Source organism: Corythoichthys intestinalis, chromosome 11 (assembly GCF_030265065.1).
Source record: "Corythoichthys intestinalis isolate RoL2023-P3 chromosome 11, ASM3026506v1, whole genome shotgun sequence".
Lineage (NCBI taxonomy): Eukaryota > Metazoa > Chordata > Actinopteri > Syngnathiformes > Syngnathidae > Corythoichthys > Corythoichthys intestinalis.
In genome coordinates, this window is record NC_080405.1 from 17,106,112 (window position 1) to 17,124,329 (window position 18,218).

At 41.3% G+C, this 18,218-nt stretch overlaps 1 protein-coding gene across 5 annotated transcripts in view; it reads right to left on the minus strand.

Annotated features, from left to right (window-relative positions):
• Nucleotides 1-18,218, minus strand: part of enox2 (ecto-NOX disulfide-thiol exchanger 2) — a 388,688-nt gene that overhangs the window by 61,256 nt on the left and 309,214 nt on the right. For all 5 annotated transcript variants that reach the window (XM_057849987.1, XM_057849983.1, XM_057849986.1 and 2 more), the window contains one exon: nt 6,236-6,442. In XM_057849987.1, coding sequence (XP_057705970.1) covers nt 6,236-6,442 — 207 coding nt within the window. The remainder of the gene's footprint in view (nt 1-6,235; nt 6,443-18,218) is intronic.

The following is an 18,218-nucleotide window of genomic DNA, read 5'->3' on the forward strand; positions in this document are numbered from 1 at the left end:
TAGAGTTTACAGGAAAAAAATAAGGCCTTCAAAGAAAAAAAACACGGTCCCCACAGTCAAACATAGTGGAGATTCCCAGATGTTTTGGGTTTGCTTTGCTTCCTCTGGCACTGGACTGCTTGAGCATTATGGCATTAAGTCTGAAGACTACCAACAAATTTTGCAGCATAATGTGTGAGAAAGCTGGGTCTCCCTCAGAGGTCAAGGGTCTTCCAGCAGGACAAAGACCCAAAACACACTTCAAAAAGCACTAGAAAATCGTTCGATAGAAAGCACTGGAGACTTAAAAAGTGGCCAGCAATGAGTCCAGACCTGAATCCCATAGAACACCTGTGGAGAGATCTGAAAATGGCAGTTTGGAAAAGGCACTCAGAGACCTGGAGAAGCTGGCCAAAGAAGAATGGTCTAAAATTCCAGCAGAGCATTGTAAGAAACTCATTGATGGATACCGGAAGTGGTTGTTCGCAGTTATTTTGTCTAAAGGTTGTGCTACCAAGTATTAGGCTGAGGGTGTCAATACTTTTGTCCGGCCCATTTTTGGAATTTTTTGTAAAATGATGATGATTTTTTTTTTTCATTCTCTTTTGTGTTTTTTCATTGCAAGCAAAATAAATGAATATATTACTACCAAAGCATTTGTAATTGCAATCATTTTCTGGGGTAAATTGAGCATTATCTGACAGAATTGCAGGGGTGCCAATACTTTTGGCCAGCAGTGCATGTATTAAGAAGTACAGATACATATGGGAGTACAGGAAGAGTATGTAGAGTTATTCTCAACGCTAGTTACATAGCACTTTATACCAGAGGTGTATAGAGGGCTGGTAATGGTAAAAATTTACAGTGTGTACCATAGAGGGATAGGAAGTGTATGCAAATGAAAACAGGATATACTGTATAGAGACAAACTGAAGTGTATACATGAGGGCGCTGAAATATTAAGTTATAGTCTAAAATGTGTATTAAGAGTGCATAGAAGGATAAAGAGATGTATTAATAAGAATATTTGGCTGTACAGAGGGTTTTAGAAGTAGACCAGCAGGTCTATTTATCCCTTAAAGGAGGGTGTACAGACAATGCAGACAAAAGGTGTATACAAGGTGTTCACAGGGTGTATGTTCTGTAGTTAAATGCAATCTGGGGTTGTATACAGAGGAACGTAGCAGATAATGAGGTGTGTCTATTGTTGACAGAAGGCCTCTAACATTGACCTGATTTAAGCGGTGATGGAAACTCCCAATTAGCTATTCATTTACAGTCATTCCATTTTTACTCATGCTAACACGTGGATTCAGACATCCATTTGGTGAATGACTCCTTTTCAAAATGATTCAGAGTGTATTTTCGTCGAAGCAACCTCCAACTCAACACTCCGATGGTGTCCAGTGTGTGTGACTCACTCTATTCTCACTCATCACAAGTGACGGCAGAGGTGGTGGTGACAGAGGTTTATAATGGAGGTGGGAATTGTGCAAACAGGAAAAGAAATGAGCTCGAGTCCAGCGGCTTAAGGTTGGTTCTGCCGTGCATTCGAGCACCACTTCAATATTTCATGTCGAGAAATCTTTTCAGGCTGGGTTCTATGAAATATTGTGTACGTGTTTCCAAAGTACTGGCTCGTACATGACCTGCAGCTCCACATCCCACTGCAACACCACTACACACCGTCAGTCAAAGTTACATGACCGCACCCTCAACCATGGTATAGACCTGCTGCTCCGTTGAACTTTGTTGAACCGTTGAACCCAATTAGAAAAATAAACACTTTCCTCAAATTGAAAACCTTCCTTTAACTTTGCAAACACCACGTGGGAAGTGTAATTAATTCATGGATCCCATATTGTGGAGTCTCTGTTGTGGCATATTTAAGATGGCGATTGGTTTTGCAATAGTCATATGATAGTACCCATGTTTATGATTAAGTGACTTCAATCTGTTTACTGCCATGCCAACTGACTGTCAAGCTAAACATAAAACAAACAGAATTACACATTGTGCATCTAAAACAGCATCTGTTTGGAGGCGTTACACAATTATGTGATAAAATCCTAGCTAACAGGAAAATACTATCTGGTGTCATGTGGTGTAAGCATGTTAGTCCTATATTTTGAGTGGTTTATGCTTTGTGAAAACATCAAATCATCTGTAAGCCATACAGTTTACAGGGTAATGTTGGACGATGAATTTGAAACAATAAAAATGTGTTTCAAGATTTGTTTGTGGTTTATTTGCAAAATTTAAACAACCATTTCTGGCAATTATTATTCTAAAATTCTAAAGCTGGTTGTCAATTACTTGCATTTCTTTGCTATTCACAGTAAGGAAACAAATTATCCAGCCATCCATTTAGAAGATTTACTTGGTTTATCTAGACGATAAATAACAATCCCTTGGGTCATCCATTTTTAATCATTTCAAGTTCCTTCAGTCAACGCTCCATGAATCACAGCTCCATAGTTTTGGAAGACAGATGGGATGGGGTACTACAATACCCAGGAGTCTCAAATATCATTGCTGTGCAGAGGAAGGTGTGACTCAGCATTGCGGAAAATAGGCTGTTTATGTCCCAGCTGGCAATTCATTATTTCAGTCACGGTAAGTAATACGTGGTATCATTTTTGTTCAAGGTATTAGACGTTGACCCACAATTTGAAACTATTCTTGTGAGTTTTCCATCATCAATGAGTTTACTGACATTGACAAGCTATTTAGAATAAGCCATTAATTTTGTAAGAGGCATATTTTCTGTAGTGTTTATCATTCATGGGTAAGTTGGAGCCTTAACTGGCCGACTTTGGTCAAGGTGAGAGGTGCAGTGGTTGCCAGCCAATTGCAGATCACATTAGACAAATGATTATCACGCATACATTCAACCCAAGGGTGATTTTGAGTACATTGGCACAGATGTTTTTGGAAATTCGGAAAGAGGTTTGTGTACCTGGAGAGAAAACCCACCCAAACTAGGCTAAAGTGCCATGAAACCATGGTTCATTACCTTTGCATGCATCCTTACATTCATCCATCCTAAGGATTAAAAATTACAAGACACTTGTTTCTCAGGAGGTGGCATATCTCTTATGAAAATGAGCCACTGCTTACATGGCTTTGCCTATACTCCATGGCCAGTGCCGAGCATGGTTTCCCCTACTATGCCAAGTGGGGTTGATTAAAGGAGAGGTGTGCATATACTAGTAGTTATGACTAACTCAATTGCGGGGGAAAAAAAACCCCGAGGGCTTATGAAGACATTAAAAGCATAAAATTGCACTCGTGTTGGAGTAACCAATTCATCACCAAGCAACCAAATTACATTTGACAATTGGAGGACCAGGTCAGCATGCAGTGGACACAAATACACTGGCTGAGTGAAGGTCTTGTGGATGTAGCTCAATTTCCTATTGCTGACTTCAGATGGTTTGGTTTTCAATGATCAGCATTAGCTTTAAAATGCCTATGACAGCAAAAAGCATGTTAATTTCATATTTCACGCTGTATTTTATGCTCCTGAATGAAATGGACCGCTTGGATGTGTGTAGAAGCGATCGATTTATATATTCAATTTTTTGAATCCCGCGCCATGAAAATGAGTAACTTCCTGGATTGAGGAGGAATGCCAATGTGACGTCACCCGGGTCAGCATCTCACAATACAGCATTGCATTATAGCATGCTGATGGACTGCGGATTCAGCTGATTTTGCGGATTAATTTGTTTATTTTTCGCATCATGGCAGTCAAATGTGCTGCATAGTTTTGTTGCTGCACCAGAGATAGGCGTGTGAGCCTTTTTGGGCTTCAAAAAGTTCTCGTTCACCGCGGAGAATGGCCAAAACAAGTCAGAAACTGTGGGACCAGTGGACTTACGATTCAGTTTAAGTTTATTGTCCCCTAAGAAGGGGACACTTGTCTTACAGCAGGTAAGCATACAGATAACAGATAACACAACCACTCATACACATACAATAAAAGAACACAGACTACAAATTTAAAATGCCATAGACAGTTTTGCATCTAAGTGCAAGAACTGTGCAAATTTAGCAACCAAATTGCACTGGATAGGAAGGAGTTCTTTGTCCTATTTAACTTAAAACAAGGGACTCTGAATCTCCTGCCTGAAGGGAGGACCTCAAACGAGCGATGAAGGGGATGTTGTACACAATTCAGGATGTGTTTTGCCTTCCTCATGACCTGCCTCTCATAAATATCTGTTAATGAGACCTGTGGACAGCCTATTATCTTACTGGCGACCTTGACAATATGGTTGATGTTATTTTTCTCCTTCATGCTAATTCCTCCATACCAGGCAATAAAAGCAAAAGTAACAACCGATTCAATGAACGAGGAAGTGACTAAACATAGTGTTTTGTTTTATGTCAAATACTGGGATCATGGCACACGTTTTAATAAGGAGGTGGCTTGCATTTTGTGGGTGACAATGCTTCTTGTCCACCAAGAAGGCCACTTGGCCGACCACCGGCGGTTTGTTGCAAACCCCCCTCGGTCCTCCTCGCATGCCCGCCGGGAGAGCACTATAGGCCTGGCGTATAGAGGGGATGGCGTGGCTTAGTGGTAGAGTAGTTGTCCCACATCGAACCCACAAACCAGAGGTTGTAGGTTCGGTTCTTTGTCTATCCTGATGAATTCGCCTAAGTATCCTTGAGCAAGATACTGAACCCCACACTGCTCCTGGTGCTGCGTCAGCAGTAGGAAGATGGCGATGTAGTGTAAAGTGCTTTGAGCGCCTTGAAAGGTGGAAAAGCGCTACACAAGTATAAAACAATATATAATCGGCTTATGCTTGTGCGGTTCTCCATATCGTCCAGACTTTCAGCCCCTCTGCCCTCTTCGTGTGCTCGGCAATAGACCACTATCTTCAGGTTGGGGTCGGGCAACTTTGCGCTTCTCCGATGTCAGCCAGTTTGTCCTGCAGTCATTCTCCAGCTGCTTCCCCGGCAAGAGAAAATAAGACTTGGAAACGCCATTCAGTTCGGGTCAGCATGTCGGGTAGCTGTTACGCCTCCTGATTTGTTTACGCTCTCTGAAGCTGGGGCAGGGAAATGACAAAAGCCGGACTAACTCCAGAGGCATTAATTATCGTTCGGGAGGTGCAAGAAGTCGACAATTTTGACCATTATGGAGTAATTTTGCCATGTCGTACTGAATAAATACATTTTTAATATTTTATATTCCATTTAACACAAGACTGTTATTTGTCATGACCATGCGATTTATTTAGCAATTGGGAAAAATGCTTAGATAAAAAGAATATCCTAAAAAAAAAAAAAAATACTGGAGTAGAGAGATTGAAACAAAGACATTTTGCTGCTCTCTTCTTCACATTTTTCTTGTTCTGAATAATTCTCCCTCAATGGGCTGAATTCTAAAGCAGATGAAATTGTGACCCAGCCGACGTCCTCCTCCAGCTGGGGACGCGAGAACGCGTTAATGACAGGCGGGGCTAAACGGCAGATTAAAAGACTAATTTCTGGTCATCTGAGTTTTGCCAAATTGTTGTCAAATTGTCTCAAAATATTATTCTAATTCACATAATAATGCTATTTATATATTTTTTAATGCTGTCACAGGCAATTTAATAGGGACGTTGAATCCATGTATTTACTGTAGAAAAGCACAGTTAATTCCAGCAAAAGTTTGGGTTGAGGCTTTTCTTTGTTTGTGATGATAGAGCAATAATTTTGTTTGTACATAGATTGGATATTGTGTCTTAGGTTTTTCATAAGATGATTCATGTGGTCAGTAGAGTGAGTAGCGGTTCGCAGGCCTGCTTCACAGTAGAGACATTCTGGGTTTGAATTTCCACTTTGCCTACCATATGGGGAGCATCTTCTCCCTATACTTGCTTGCTTTTCTTTAGGCACTCTATTTTAATTCTTTATTTAAAAAATAAAGCATGTCCGTTTGATTAAAGCTCTATCGAGAGATAATGCAAGGGCAAATGATTGATTGGCGAGCAGTTGAGGGTGTACCTGCCAGGTTAGGCTCCAACTCCCTTGTAACTCCTTGTGAAGACAGGTCCAGTAAAAAAATTCATTGATGCGTTATTAATGCATAAAAGAGTTGAATCAGTTCTGAAGAAATAACGTTCACGCTTGTAGGCGTCATTTACCATTTTCAAAAAGGTCGGTACATACAAAGTTTCCATCATACGATGAAGGAATAAGAGCCAAATAATAAACAATAATAACCCTTTAGGTAAGACTAAAAAAGGTTTCTTACCTGACAAGAAGAGAGCCTTGTCTACCGTGAACTCTTCGGCGAATCGAATATGACAGAAGTTTTTCTTGCTTTTGCGAATGGCCGTGATATCGCCACACTGTCCGAACACTTCCATGATGAGCTGTTCATTGGCGTTCTCGGGCAGGCCGCCGACAAACACCGTCTTGCAACCTGGAGGGCGCTCTCTGGTTGCTGGAGGAGGGAGATCTGTTGGTTGAAAAGAAATTGGGACAGTAAACAAACACGTTCTTTTTTTCGATTCACAGCAGTAAAAAACAATGAAATATTCAGCCAAAGCAAGAACACTCTGTGACGATTAAATTGTTGAGGCAACTTTTGGCAGACGATAAAACCCAAGTCACAACAGTATTTCAGTATTAAAAGCAGAGGAGGGAGCAGTAGCGACAATTGAAAAATACTAAATAATTTAATGCGTGCTTGAAACGCCAACATCTGAATAATGTCTGTTCTGTCGGGCTCAATAAAAGACAACGATTAAGTGCTATAATACATCAAACTGAAAGGTTTAAAAAAGTGATAGCTGACTGCTATCCTGAAAAATAACACAAATCCATTAAGTTGTTCAAAGGAAATTTCCAAAGAAGGAACAACAAAAACAGTAAAAAGGAAAGAAACAAATCTAAATTATCTGGTTCTCATGTGACGCTTGAACAAACACACGCCGTCATCAAAAGCCAAGCACATGAATAGTGATGACTTGGGAGCAATGGCTTTTTGATTGTATTTCTAAGATTAATGCAACTAGTAAAGCATCCCATGCATGAAAATGAACCAAGTGTAAGGTCCCTCTCCATTGCAGCAATCACTTTTCCAAAGGAGACGAGTGTTGACTGATCTCATCTCCAACAGATCAGCCACGGAGGATGTGATTGTAGAGCCCATGACAGGAGAATCGGATAATCAAAGCCATGTCAAGGATGCTTCTTGTACTCTTGAAGAAGCTTGGCGAGGTTTTAGACAGTCTGATTTGAATATTTGAATACTTTTAACAAGAATTGCAACCTTTTATTCAGTCTCATCAAGGGTGACAAAATGCTCTGAAAAGGGTTTGAATATGCAATTCGACAGGTTTGTGGGTGCCAAAGAAACAGACGGTGAGTTGATCTTTAAACTTTAACTATTAAAGCATGATACATACCAATACGGATACAAAAGAAGCCCAATAGCGGTGGGACGGGCGGCTGGGTGGGAATTCCATGCTGCGGTCCCACTGCCCCAAGCCAAGCACTCCTTTTTTAATGCATACATTGCACTACCCTCCACTCACAATCCCATCACGGTGCTGGGTAATGGCTGCCAGCCGGGAACCTGGCAGCCACAGTAATAGGGTGGTAGGTGGGTCCCGCACTTTTTCTCTATGGTGTGGCTCCCAGGGCGTGGCCTCCCCTCTGCCTGGGCAGCCGGCCGCGGGAGTGGGGGAGGGTCGGGGCTCCGATCTTGCGTCACCCCGCGGCGGCTCCTCGGCGTTCTCCTGCCTCTGCCATCCCCTCTCTTCTCTGACTGGGTTTCCGCCCAGTGCTCCGTTGCGGGTCGCCGGCTGGGCGCCGGTGTATCGGCTGGATGTTACCTGCTCCGGCGGGGGACCCTGCCCTGCCCTGGGCTTGGTGGGCCGCTGGGGGTCCTGTGGCGTGCCGTGCTGGTTGGGGGGCTGCGGCTGTGGTACGTGGGCCGGATGGGCGGATGGAGGTGAGGGTGGGGTTGGTGGTGCGTCCCCTCTTGTCATTCCTGAAGGCCGGTTGATGGGTGCGCGAGTGGCCTGGATCCCGGGGGGGGGGGGCTCTTTTGCTGGGCTGTGGGAGAAGGGATGGTCTGCGCTGCCCCCCGCAAACCCCCTCGGGCTGGCTGGGCAATGGGTTGGCGCCCACGTGGCGTCTCCGCTCGTCTGCCTGGCTGTCGCGTGTTTGGTGGGGCTCGCGTGCGGCTTGATGTTATGCACGCTCGGGTGGGGGGTCCTGGTGCCGGGATTGGCGATGGAGCGGCATAGGGTCGGTCGCCAACAGGCTTACATTCACAAGGGATGCACACGATTACTGGGTTCTAGATCACAGAGCTGATTTGTGTACACTCTACCCCTTTCAGTCACTTAGCTTGTAGACTCCCCCAGCCCCGCCCCCTTCTTTCTCTGGTCAACAGGCCCCCCATATGGTGTCAACCGGAAATACATCTAGCTGACAATAGCACCAACATATTAATAGTTAGTGTAGGCGGTCAATGTATTTCTTGTTGTTGTTTGTGTTTCTTTTCTTTCTTCTCTTGTGTTTCTTTTCTTCTGTTCCTCCATAACCCCTTCCTGTTCGCTGCTTTGTCATAATAAACAAAGTATGTTGAATGATCACAATGGGAGTATGTCATACTCTCAATGTGAAACATTAAAACTGTTCAGACCAACCGGACACTTAGACTTCTATTCTCCGTGTCAAACAGCTGAACAGGACAGATTAAAAAAAAAAAAAAAAAAAAAAAAGAAGCCCAATACCCGGAAACCTGTGCATAAGGACTAAACGAACTAAGAATTGATATTAAAAATAAATTCTCAGAAATGTGGCACACCAATTTACACCATGGACATACCGTAATTTTCTGACTACATGCCGCACCCACCAAATTTGATTATATATAATTTGTTCATTTGTTCATATGTAAGCCGCACTGGACTAAAAGCTGCAGCTGTCCTCACTGTATTATGGGATATTTACACCAAAAAATAACAACCAAAGAAACAAAGATGATAAACAGGTAAAACTTCATTTGACAGCGCCGTCATAAGACTGTCATAAGACCGTCATAATTATGACATGACACTGTTATGAGCATTAATGAATGCTTATGACAGATGTCATTAAGTGTCATCCGGCAAATTATCTTACTTTTGAATTCATGTAAATGATCCACACTGTACATAAATGGAGTTGAATTCACTGCTACAGGGTTTCCCCTAGGATTTTTTGAAGCTGTGGTAGTGGGCTGTATCGGAGTCGGACTGATTTTTCCCCCCACATTTTTTCCCAAAAAGAACCATAACAAAGACCTATTTGAAATATTTCATTAGCCAAACGTTGTAGCTCTCAGCTACGGTACATGTACGTAAAATGCATAGCTGATTACAGCTAAATTACCCTACGTAATGATCCAACTTTTTTTTTCTCGTAGCAATAGAACAACTTACATCTCGTAGTCCTTCTTTTGCCTTTTATTTGGCCCTAATACGTACTACATTACCACAACAATAATAGCCCTTTAGCCCTTCTGTTAATGGACCAATAGCGTAGGTTTGCATAGGGACGTTAGGGACATAACACTATCAACTTTTCAGGATAATCAAATCGTCCCCACCAACTTTTAAGCAACCTTATTTGCATTATATAATGAGTTCAGTTATAGAGGTCATATAGCTTGTCTTCACATATTTTGTAAGGATAGAATTGACCCTACCGTTATAAATGAATTATGTTCAGACTTACACTGACACCATTTTTTTCCTCAAACGCACGTTTGATTGGCTGATGACGAGATACATTTCTTTGTCTTCAGTGTAAATCTACCAGAAATAAGTGAAATTATCCGTCATTGCTTCAAGTAAATTTTACTTAGATTTCTTGAAATAAGATTATTTTCAGCTAGCTATTTTCTTAACACACTTATTTTAAGCAAAAAGTGAGTATATTTAATCTTACAAAAAAAAAAAAAAGCTTTTTCCATCGGAAATGTTCCTAATTCAAGAATTGATATTGTTCAAAACATTATTTGAAAGCATTTTCCCCCTTGATTTTGGTGAAAAATGACCAACTTTTGGATGTATATACATGTATATACATTATATATATTCTTAATAAGAACAAATGGTAATATTTACGCAAAGTAAAATTGAATAATCTGACCCATTAATCTGTTAACTAATCTTTAACACTCAAAACAAGGTGGAGAAAATTATTTGACTAGATTTAAGAAAAATTAACTTTAATTAAAACAGATTAAGACATTATACATTTGCAGTGTGAAAGTTAGTACAAGTCAATACTGATTTATTTTTGCATTGATCATTTAGCCTATCAATTACTTAGGTTCACATTAGTGAGAAATGTAGCCCTGACCCCCGTTCACCCAATCGGTTTGGATTTATTAATGTCCCGTCCCCAGCAAAAAGTGCACATGCAGGTTATGCTCTTATAACGTCCCTACCAACATTGAGACCTAACCTACGCCCTTGTAATGGACCCATTTCAAGAAGTAGTGGGAAATTTTAATTGCCAGGCAAAGGGTTTTACTCGTTTCGGTGAGAAAGTGAATAGTTTTTTATTGTTGTTTGTGAACTACATTTCTACAAAAACGCATATCGAGGTACCATTTAGCTTAGCAAGTAAAGGTATGACAGCCATTTCACGAGTGTCCCAAAAGTTCGCAAAAAAAAAAAAAAGCACATTCATCAAGGTTTCGTCCGCCGTGACTGCGTTTATCTGTCCGTTCCGTCCAAGACAGCAGTCCACCGCTCACTTTTGCCGAAAAGTCTGATCCAAAATACTGTGATGCCCCGGATGGCGGGAAGAAGGAGACGAGTCGGTATTGGCTTACCCACTTTATTGTGGCAACAATAATAAAGAAAAACAATGACAAAATAACAGCGGGCTGCCTTGATGCGCAATCTCTATCTCTCGCTATCTCGCCCGTTCTCCTTCTCGCTTCTACGTCACACCTCGTCTCTTAAGGGGGCCACACTTAGTTACGGACATTGCAATACACAATTAATAGGTTGCTGCTGAACCCTTAACACTAGGCTGCAGCTAGTTTGAAACGGCCTTAATTAAAACAGTTTCTTTTGCAAGGCGTGGCAGCTTTTATTTTGGTGTGGCGTTGTGCCACAATGTTTGATATGTAGAGGAAATCCTGTGCTACCATCTAATGTTCGTATAATCCAATTTTTGGTTGCAAGTTCAAGTAAAAATTTGACCAAACCACAACTTATACCACTTGTAACCACTAATAATGATTATACCGATAATAATAATGGTTGTAGTAAACATAATAACACCAATACATATAGGTAATTATCACATATGTAATCATTATTATATATAATGCATGTAATATTTATATATTTACACGATACATTTAGAGACCTCTTGACATTTGGCAATCTTTATAATGTCTTGACGACACATTGTAGAGATTTTGTCGTACTTGCGGACCTCTTCAATGATACTCTCGTTGGCTAGGTCCATTTTTGGGTTTAGAACAACAATGTTTGAAAATTGCGGTGATTTCGAGCTGAACCGGAAACAACAGTCTGAGCGGACCAATCACAGTCCACTTGCATCACATCTCCATGCGTTGACGTGACGCTAAGTCAGAAAACGTGGAACGTGTACGTGGAAAAATATATTCACATACAGGAGGGTTCACCAAATCCAGACCTCGATGCCGCCTATCCTGTCCTGTTTTCAATGTCTCTCTCCCCTAACAAACATGAATCAAATGATTATGTCATCAACAAGGTCTCAACAAGCCTGATAATTGTCCTGATTATTTGAGACATAGAAAACACGACAGGAAAAGTGGCCCCGAGGTCCGGATTTGATGAATGCTAATATACAGTACCAAGGCCCTTCTCTGTTTGTTTGTTTTCATGTATTTCCAAGGTTTGCTGAACAAAGCAGTTGACATTTCTCCAGTAGAGTTGGACCAACCCATCAACCAATATGCTAGCATGTTGGAATAAGGCCAATATTGAGAGGAAGCAAAAGGGTCCCATATATAAGGGGGAGGAGAGGGTAGGGTGGATTGAGCAAAGGTGAGATGGAGGTCACAAGAAAGGAGGTAATGCACACCGACAGTGAGGTTATTCACAGTGAGGAGATGGAAGAGGAAAAGGAAATCTCCAACGGGAGTCAGCAAGGGAGGGGGAAGGGTTGCAGGTTTTAATGCTTAGCTAAAGGTCAGTCAGAGGGGACACGATACGTGGTGTTAAGATAAAGGGGGCTTCTGATGTAAACCATATGAAATACTGTTAAATGGATACAAAAAACCCTAGCTTTACAAAACAGATCAAACTTGCGAGACCATAGTCATTTTGTTAAACCATACGATACAACACTCACTGGAAAATCCTTCATATTGCACAATAGGGAACCACGGATAGAACTAGAACTTGTAGTTCTTAAAAGATAAACGTTATTTTGAGTTAAAATAATCTGATATTTTAAAATGCCTCTAGATGTTTTCGTTTTTATACAAATTGTAAAATTAGTTTAACTTGCAGGTCGCCATTGTTGTTGACGTCGCAGGGCAATGACGTCACTGGGTTACGCTGCCGGGCTTCCAGAGTATGACTCTAGCGACATAAACATGTAATCTGCTCAGCCCTTTCAATTTGAACCCGAGAAGAACATTAATGAGCTTGACAGGACTGTCGATGTTTCAAAAAACGAGCAGCAAAAGCAAAATGAACAGGAAAGATGGGATGAGACGAGATGAGAGTAGGACAAAACTGGTGTTCTGCCAAAATGTGCTACAACGGCGAAACGTGCTACAAGAAGGGAATTTGACACCAAAAATACTACCGTGCGCTTTTAGCTTGTTTTGTTTAGATGCCTACAGACAGAACATACTAAAGATGCCTTAAAAAAGATCAACAATCTGCTTTAGGGCTACCACAAGGAAAACACAGTGCTTAAAAGTAAGTGAGGGGAAACACATGCAAAAAGTATTTTGAGGCAATGAAAAGGTAATGAAAAAGGTAGACTTCATAAAAACAAAGTACTCGCCACTTTTAACCGATGTGCTCATGTGTTGGACGTCTCGCCGTGTAGAAGGAATTGCAGAACACCGGTAGTGTTCATCTAGTGACAGTGACAAACTACGTCCTCACCCTGAGCGTCCATTGCGTGCATAAAACATGGCGCCCTCCGTAGATTGAAACATGTACTAAATATTATAGATTTGTAAATCAATGGCAATATTTTATGTGTTTCTAATAACATATTTTAGGAAAAGAAAACAATTGCGGCTTATTAGAGCCTACAAGTCTAAGTCCGAGGTTAAGCCCACTAGTACAGTCAGAGTAGTGTATGCTCATTTTAGGTTCACGTTTTATTTTCCTCACCTAATTTTGTGCTCACATACAACTCTCTTGGCAACGCGCATAGGATATAATTACACAGCTCCTCCATCAGTGCTACTGTTACTCATTATATCTTCAAATGTAATACTTCATTTACGGCAAGGGCTGTCAAACTCCTTTGCTTCAAGCACTCAACAGTATCTGTGAAACGTCAGACACCCTGCATTTGTTTACCTATTTTTCTTCAACAAAAGTGTAAGGTTGGCGTCGAGAAAAATAGTGGCTTAGTTAGTTAGGAGCTAGTTATTTTTCATTATTCTAGTGATGTATTGATAACTTGTACATTATTAGTAACAAGCTTGCATGTAAAAAAGTTCTTAGGTAACCATGGGATAATTTATATGTGTGTGCGTGTTTGTGTCTATGTCCTTACGGAAAAAAAGTGGGAATGGTTGATTAAAGCCTGAGTTATGCCTCTGCGTTGCTGTGACGCCGTAACGACGACGGCGTAAATGAGCATTCGATAGTTCTGCGGCAAGGGAACGCATTGCTCTGTAATTCACTACCAAGCCACTAGAGTTGTGTGGCATTGTGCTTGTACGGTTTCGGGGGACTCTTGTTGACTTCCTCAGGTTTTCTTCCGGTTACACAACAATGCCAACGGAGATGGAACGCTTCAATGTGGATTTTCAACTCATCAACATTGAACAACAAATGTTGATCATACCTGGCAAGCAGCGTTCTCCAGCGTTTTGTTCTTTTACTTTGCTGTGTCCTACAACTAGCCAGTGGGAAGCCATAGCAGATTTCTGGCGGCTATGGAACTTCCCAAACTGTGTTGGAAGCCTTGATGGTAAACGTGTTATCATAAAAGCACCGAGGCACTCTTAATCAGTGATGATGTATATATAGTATGTGAACTGTCTGTTGTTAATAAATTATTTATTTATTTCGAGCCATAATAACAAAGTACAAATACGAGTGGAAAATAAATAACAACAACGATAATACCAGCAATGATGATCATAACAAAATTGATAACAAATGCGTACATATGTTGCTCGAAAAGGAGTGGGAAGAGCCAAGCTTTTTTTTTTTGGGTCCTACCCAGGGGTCGCGTTAACCGAACATTTTCCGTCGTTGACCGATTTTTTAAAACGGTGACGGAAAAAACTGAAGTCCATCCGTCATTTTGACCGGTTGCAATTCACACCCCAGACCACAGGGTGGCGAGTGAGCATATTAATTAGCTATTGTCTCTCTTGATGCATGACGTCGTTGGCCTTACTCTGAAAAAATGTCAAGGCAACTGAGTGTCCGAAGTTTCTTCAAAAAGCCCCAAAACGACGATGGTGTTGATAAAAGAGGTGAAAAAACAGGGACTGCACAAGCGGGCACGCAATTCAAGTCCATGCGCACCAGGAGGAAAGTGTAAGACTACGTTCAGGCCACAGCAGGTGAACTGTTAATTTCATTGTTCCATATGCTACATATGGTAGGCTACCTACCTTCTGGGGCCTCAGTGACGTTTCTTATTCTCGCTATATGATTATACAACTTTAACATTTGTTAATAATACGCTCTGAGTGTAGTATCATCCATCGCTTTTCCTTTTTAAATGGGCACTTATAAGCAAACGCAAGAAGTAACAACGGGAACATTTTTAAACAGGCATTTCACGGGAGAGCATTTCGACTCTTCGGCCAATCATATAGCGAGAGCGAGTGGATAGTGAGGGGACCGCGCGCGGCTCTTACAGTGCCTTGCAAAAGTATTCGGCCCCCTTAAACCTTGCAACCTTTCGGCACATTTCAGGCTTCAAACATAAAGATATAAAATTTTAATTTTTTGTCAAGAATCAACAACAAGTGGGACACAATCGTGAAGTGGAACAACATTTATTGGATAATTTAAACTTTTTTAACAAATAAAAAACTGCAAAGTGGGGCGTGCAATATTATTTGGCCCCCTTGCGTTAATACTTTTTAGCGCCACCTTTTGCTCCAATTACAGCTGCAAGTCGCTTGGGGTATGTTTCTATCAGTTTTGCACATCGAGAGACTGATATTCTTGCCCATTCTTCCTTGCAAAACAGCTCGAGCTCAGTGAGGTTGGATGGAGAGTGTTTGTGAACAGCAATCTTCAGCTCTTTCCACAGATTCTCGATTGGATTCAGGTCTGGACTTTGACTTGGCCATTATAACACCTGGATACGTTTATTTTTGAACCATTCCATTGTAGATTTGGCTTTATGTTTTGGATCATTGTCCTGTTTGAAGATAAATCTCCGTCCCAGTCTCAGGTCTTGTGCAGATACCAACAGGTTTTCTTCCAGAATGTTCCTGTATTTGGCTGCATCCATCTTCCCGTCAATTTTAACCAGCTTCCCTGTCCCTGCTGAAGAAAAGCAGGCCCAAACCATGATGCTGCCACTACCATGTTTGACAGTGGGGATGGTGTGTTCAGGGTGATGAGCTGTGTTGCTTTTACGCCAAACATATCGTTTTGCATTGTGGCCAAAATGTTCAATTTTGGTTTCATCTGACCAGAGCACCTTCTTCCACATGTTTGGTGTGTCTCCCAGGTGGCTTGTGGTGGATATCTTTGAGAAATGGCTTTCTTCTTGCCACTATTCCATAAAGGCCAGATTTGTGCAGATTGTTGTCCGATGGACAGACTCTCCCACCTCAGCTGTAGATCTCTGCAGTTCATCCAGAGTGATCATGGGCCTCTTGGCTGCATCTCTGATCAGTTTTCTCCTTGTTTGAGAAGAAAGTTTGGAAGGACGGCCGGGTGTTGGTAGATTTGCAGTGGTCTGATGCTCCTTCCATTTCAATATGATGGCTTGCACAGTGCTCCTTGAGATGTTTAAAGCTTGGGAAATCTTTTTGTATCCAAATCCGGCTTTAAACTTCTCCACAACAGTATCTCGGACCTGCCTGGTGTGTTCCTTGGTTTTCATAATGCTCTCTGCCCTTTAAACAGAACCCTGAGACTATCACAGAGCAGGTGCATTTATACGGAGACTTGATTACACACAGTTGGATTCAGAGATCCTCACTGAACTTCTGGAGTGAGTTTGCTGCACTGAAAGTAAAGGGGCCGAATAATATTGCACGCCCCACTTTTCAGTTTTTTATTTGTTAAAAAAGTTTAAATTATCCAATAAATGTTGTTCCACTTCACGATTGTGTCCCACTTGTTGTTGATTCTTGACAAAAAAATTAAATTTCATATCTTTATGTTTGAAGCCTGAAATGTGGCGAAAGGTTGCAAGATTCAAGGGGGCCGAATACTTTTGCAAGGCACTGTAAGTGTCTCTGTCACGTGACTGTCGTGGCCGGTGTAGGCGCTTGAACCTACACCGGTAACGCGCTCGGCCAAATGGACACACAAGTATGGAAGGTGAATTATGCCAAACAAAGGGTCACCACAATGTCATTATCATCATTTAAAAAATTTAAGTGACGGGTAAAAATAGATTATGACCGGATTTTTATGACCCTGTCAGTCAAAATGACAGACAACGAAAAAGTCTAGCGCAACCTCTGGTCCTACCCCAAATTCACTCTTAAAATTCCATGAAAATACAGTCACTTCCCAATATAACATCAACAACTATACTCATAATGATATTACCGATAATAATAAAAGTTGCAGTAAACATAATAACACCAACTGCTCACATTTGTATTTTTAATTTTTTTTTAAAGTTGGAGGTGCGCAAAGTCTCAAATATCCGGCAGCTCCGCAACGTCATCATGGAGGAGTAGAAGAGCATTCCAGTGGCAACCTGTGAAGCCTGGTCAACTCCATGCCCAGGAGAATAAAGGCAATTCTGGATAATAATGGTGGCCACACAAAATATTGACAGTTGACATGTTGTATGTTAATATTGACAACTTTCACTAAAGGGTGTACTCACTTTTGTTGCCAGGGGTTTAGATATTAATGGCTATATTTTGAGTTATTTTGAGCGGAAAACAAATTAACTCTATTATATAAGCTGCACACAGACTACATTTCATTGTGTCAAAGTGTGATTTTGTCACTGTTGTCCCATGAAAAGATATACTTAACTATCTGCAGAAATGCGAGGGGTGCACTCACTTTTGTGATACACTGCATACCCAAGACATTTAGAGACATCTTTCTGTGTATCATGACCAGACCTGTTGTTTATAAAACAGTTTGAATCTCTGAGTGCACCAACTAAAAATATGACATAAAAAGATAAAAAACTGGCCGACTGTGTCGTCGCTTTGTGTGGCCGTTCGCTTCCAAACACACACACACTTGGCTCGGAGGTTCTTTCATTTTTTTATGCAATCGCTGACCCCCAGCCCCATATTTTCAGCAATCTCCTACCACGAATTGTTTGCCATTTGGCAATCTTGACATTTTCTTGACGAGACATTGTAGAGGTGGTCGTACCCACGGATCTCTTCGATGATACTGTTGTCGGCTTGGTCCATTTTTGCGTGTAGCACAACAATGTTTGAAAATGGCGGTTATTTCAAGCTGAACCGGAAACAACAGTCTGAGCGGACCAATCACAGTCCACATGCGTCACGTCTCCACGCGGTGACGTGACGTGAAGTCAGAAAATTGTGAAGATGCACGTCGGGCTACGGCGAAGAGTCATAAATCTGGTCTGCCGCAGAAGCATAACTCAGCCTTAACTCATGTTAATAAAGCACTTTTTTTTGTCGAATTTTACATAGAAAAACACTATAATTTATCAGGTTTGATCAATTAATTGCTTTGAGTAGTATATGTAAATGCTGTTATTCCTGTTTGCCCTCGAAAATGATCTCCTCACGACTCTCTTGCAAGTTAAGTTCCATATGTGTTATAGCATTGTAAAATTTTGACCAGTTTCCAGTACAGACATAGAGGATCAGAACA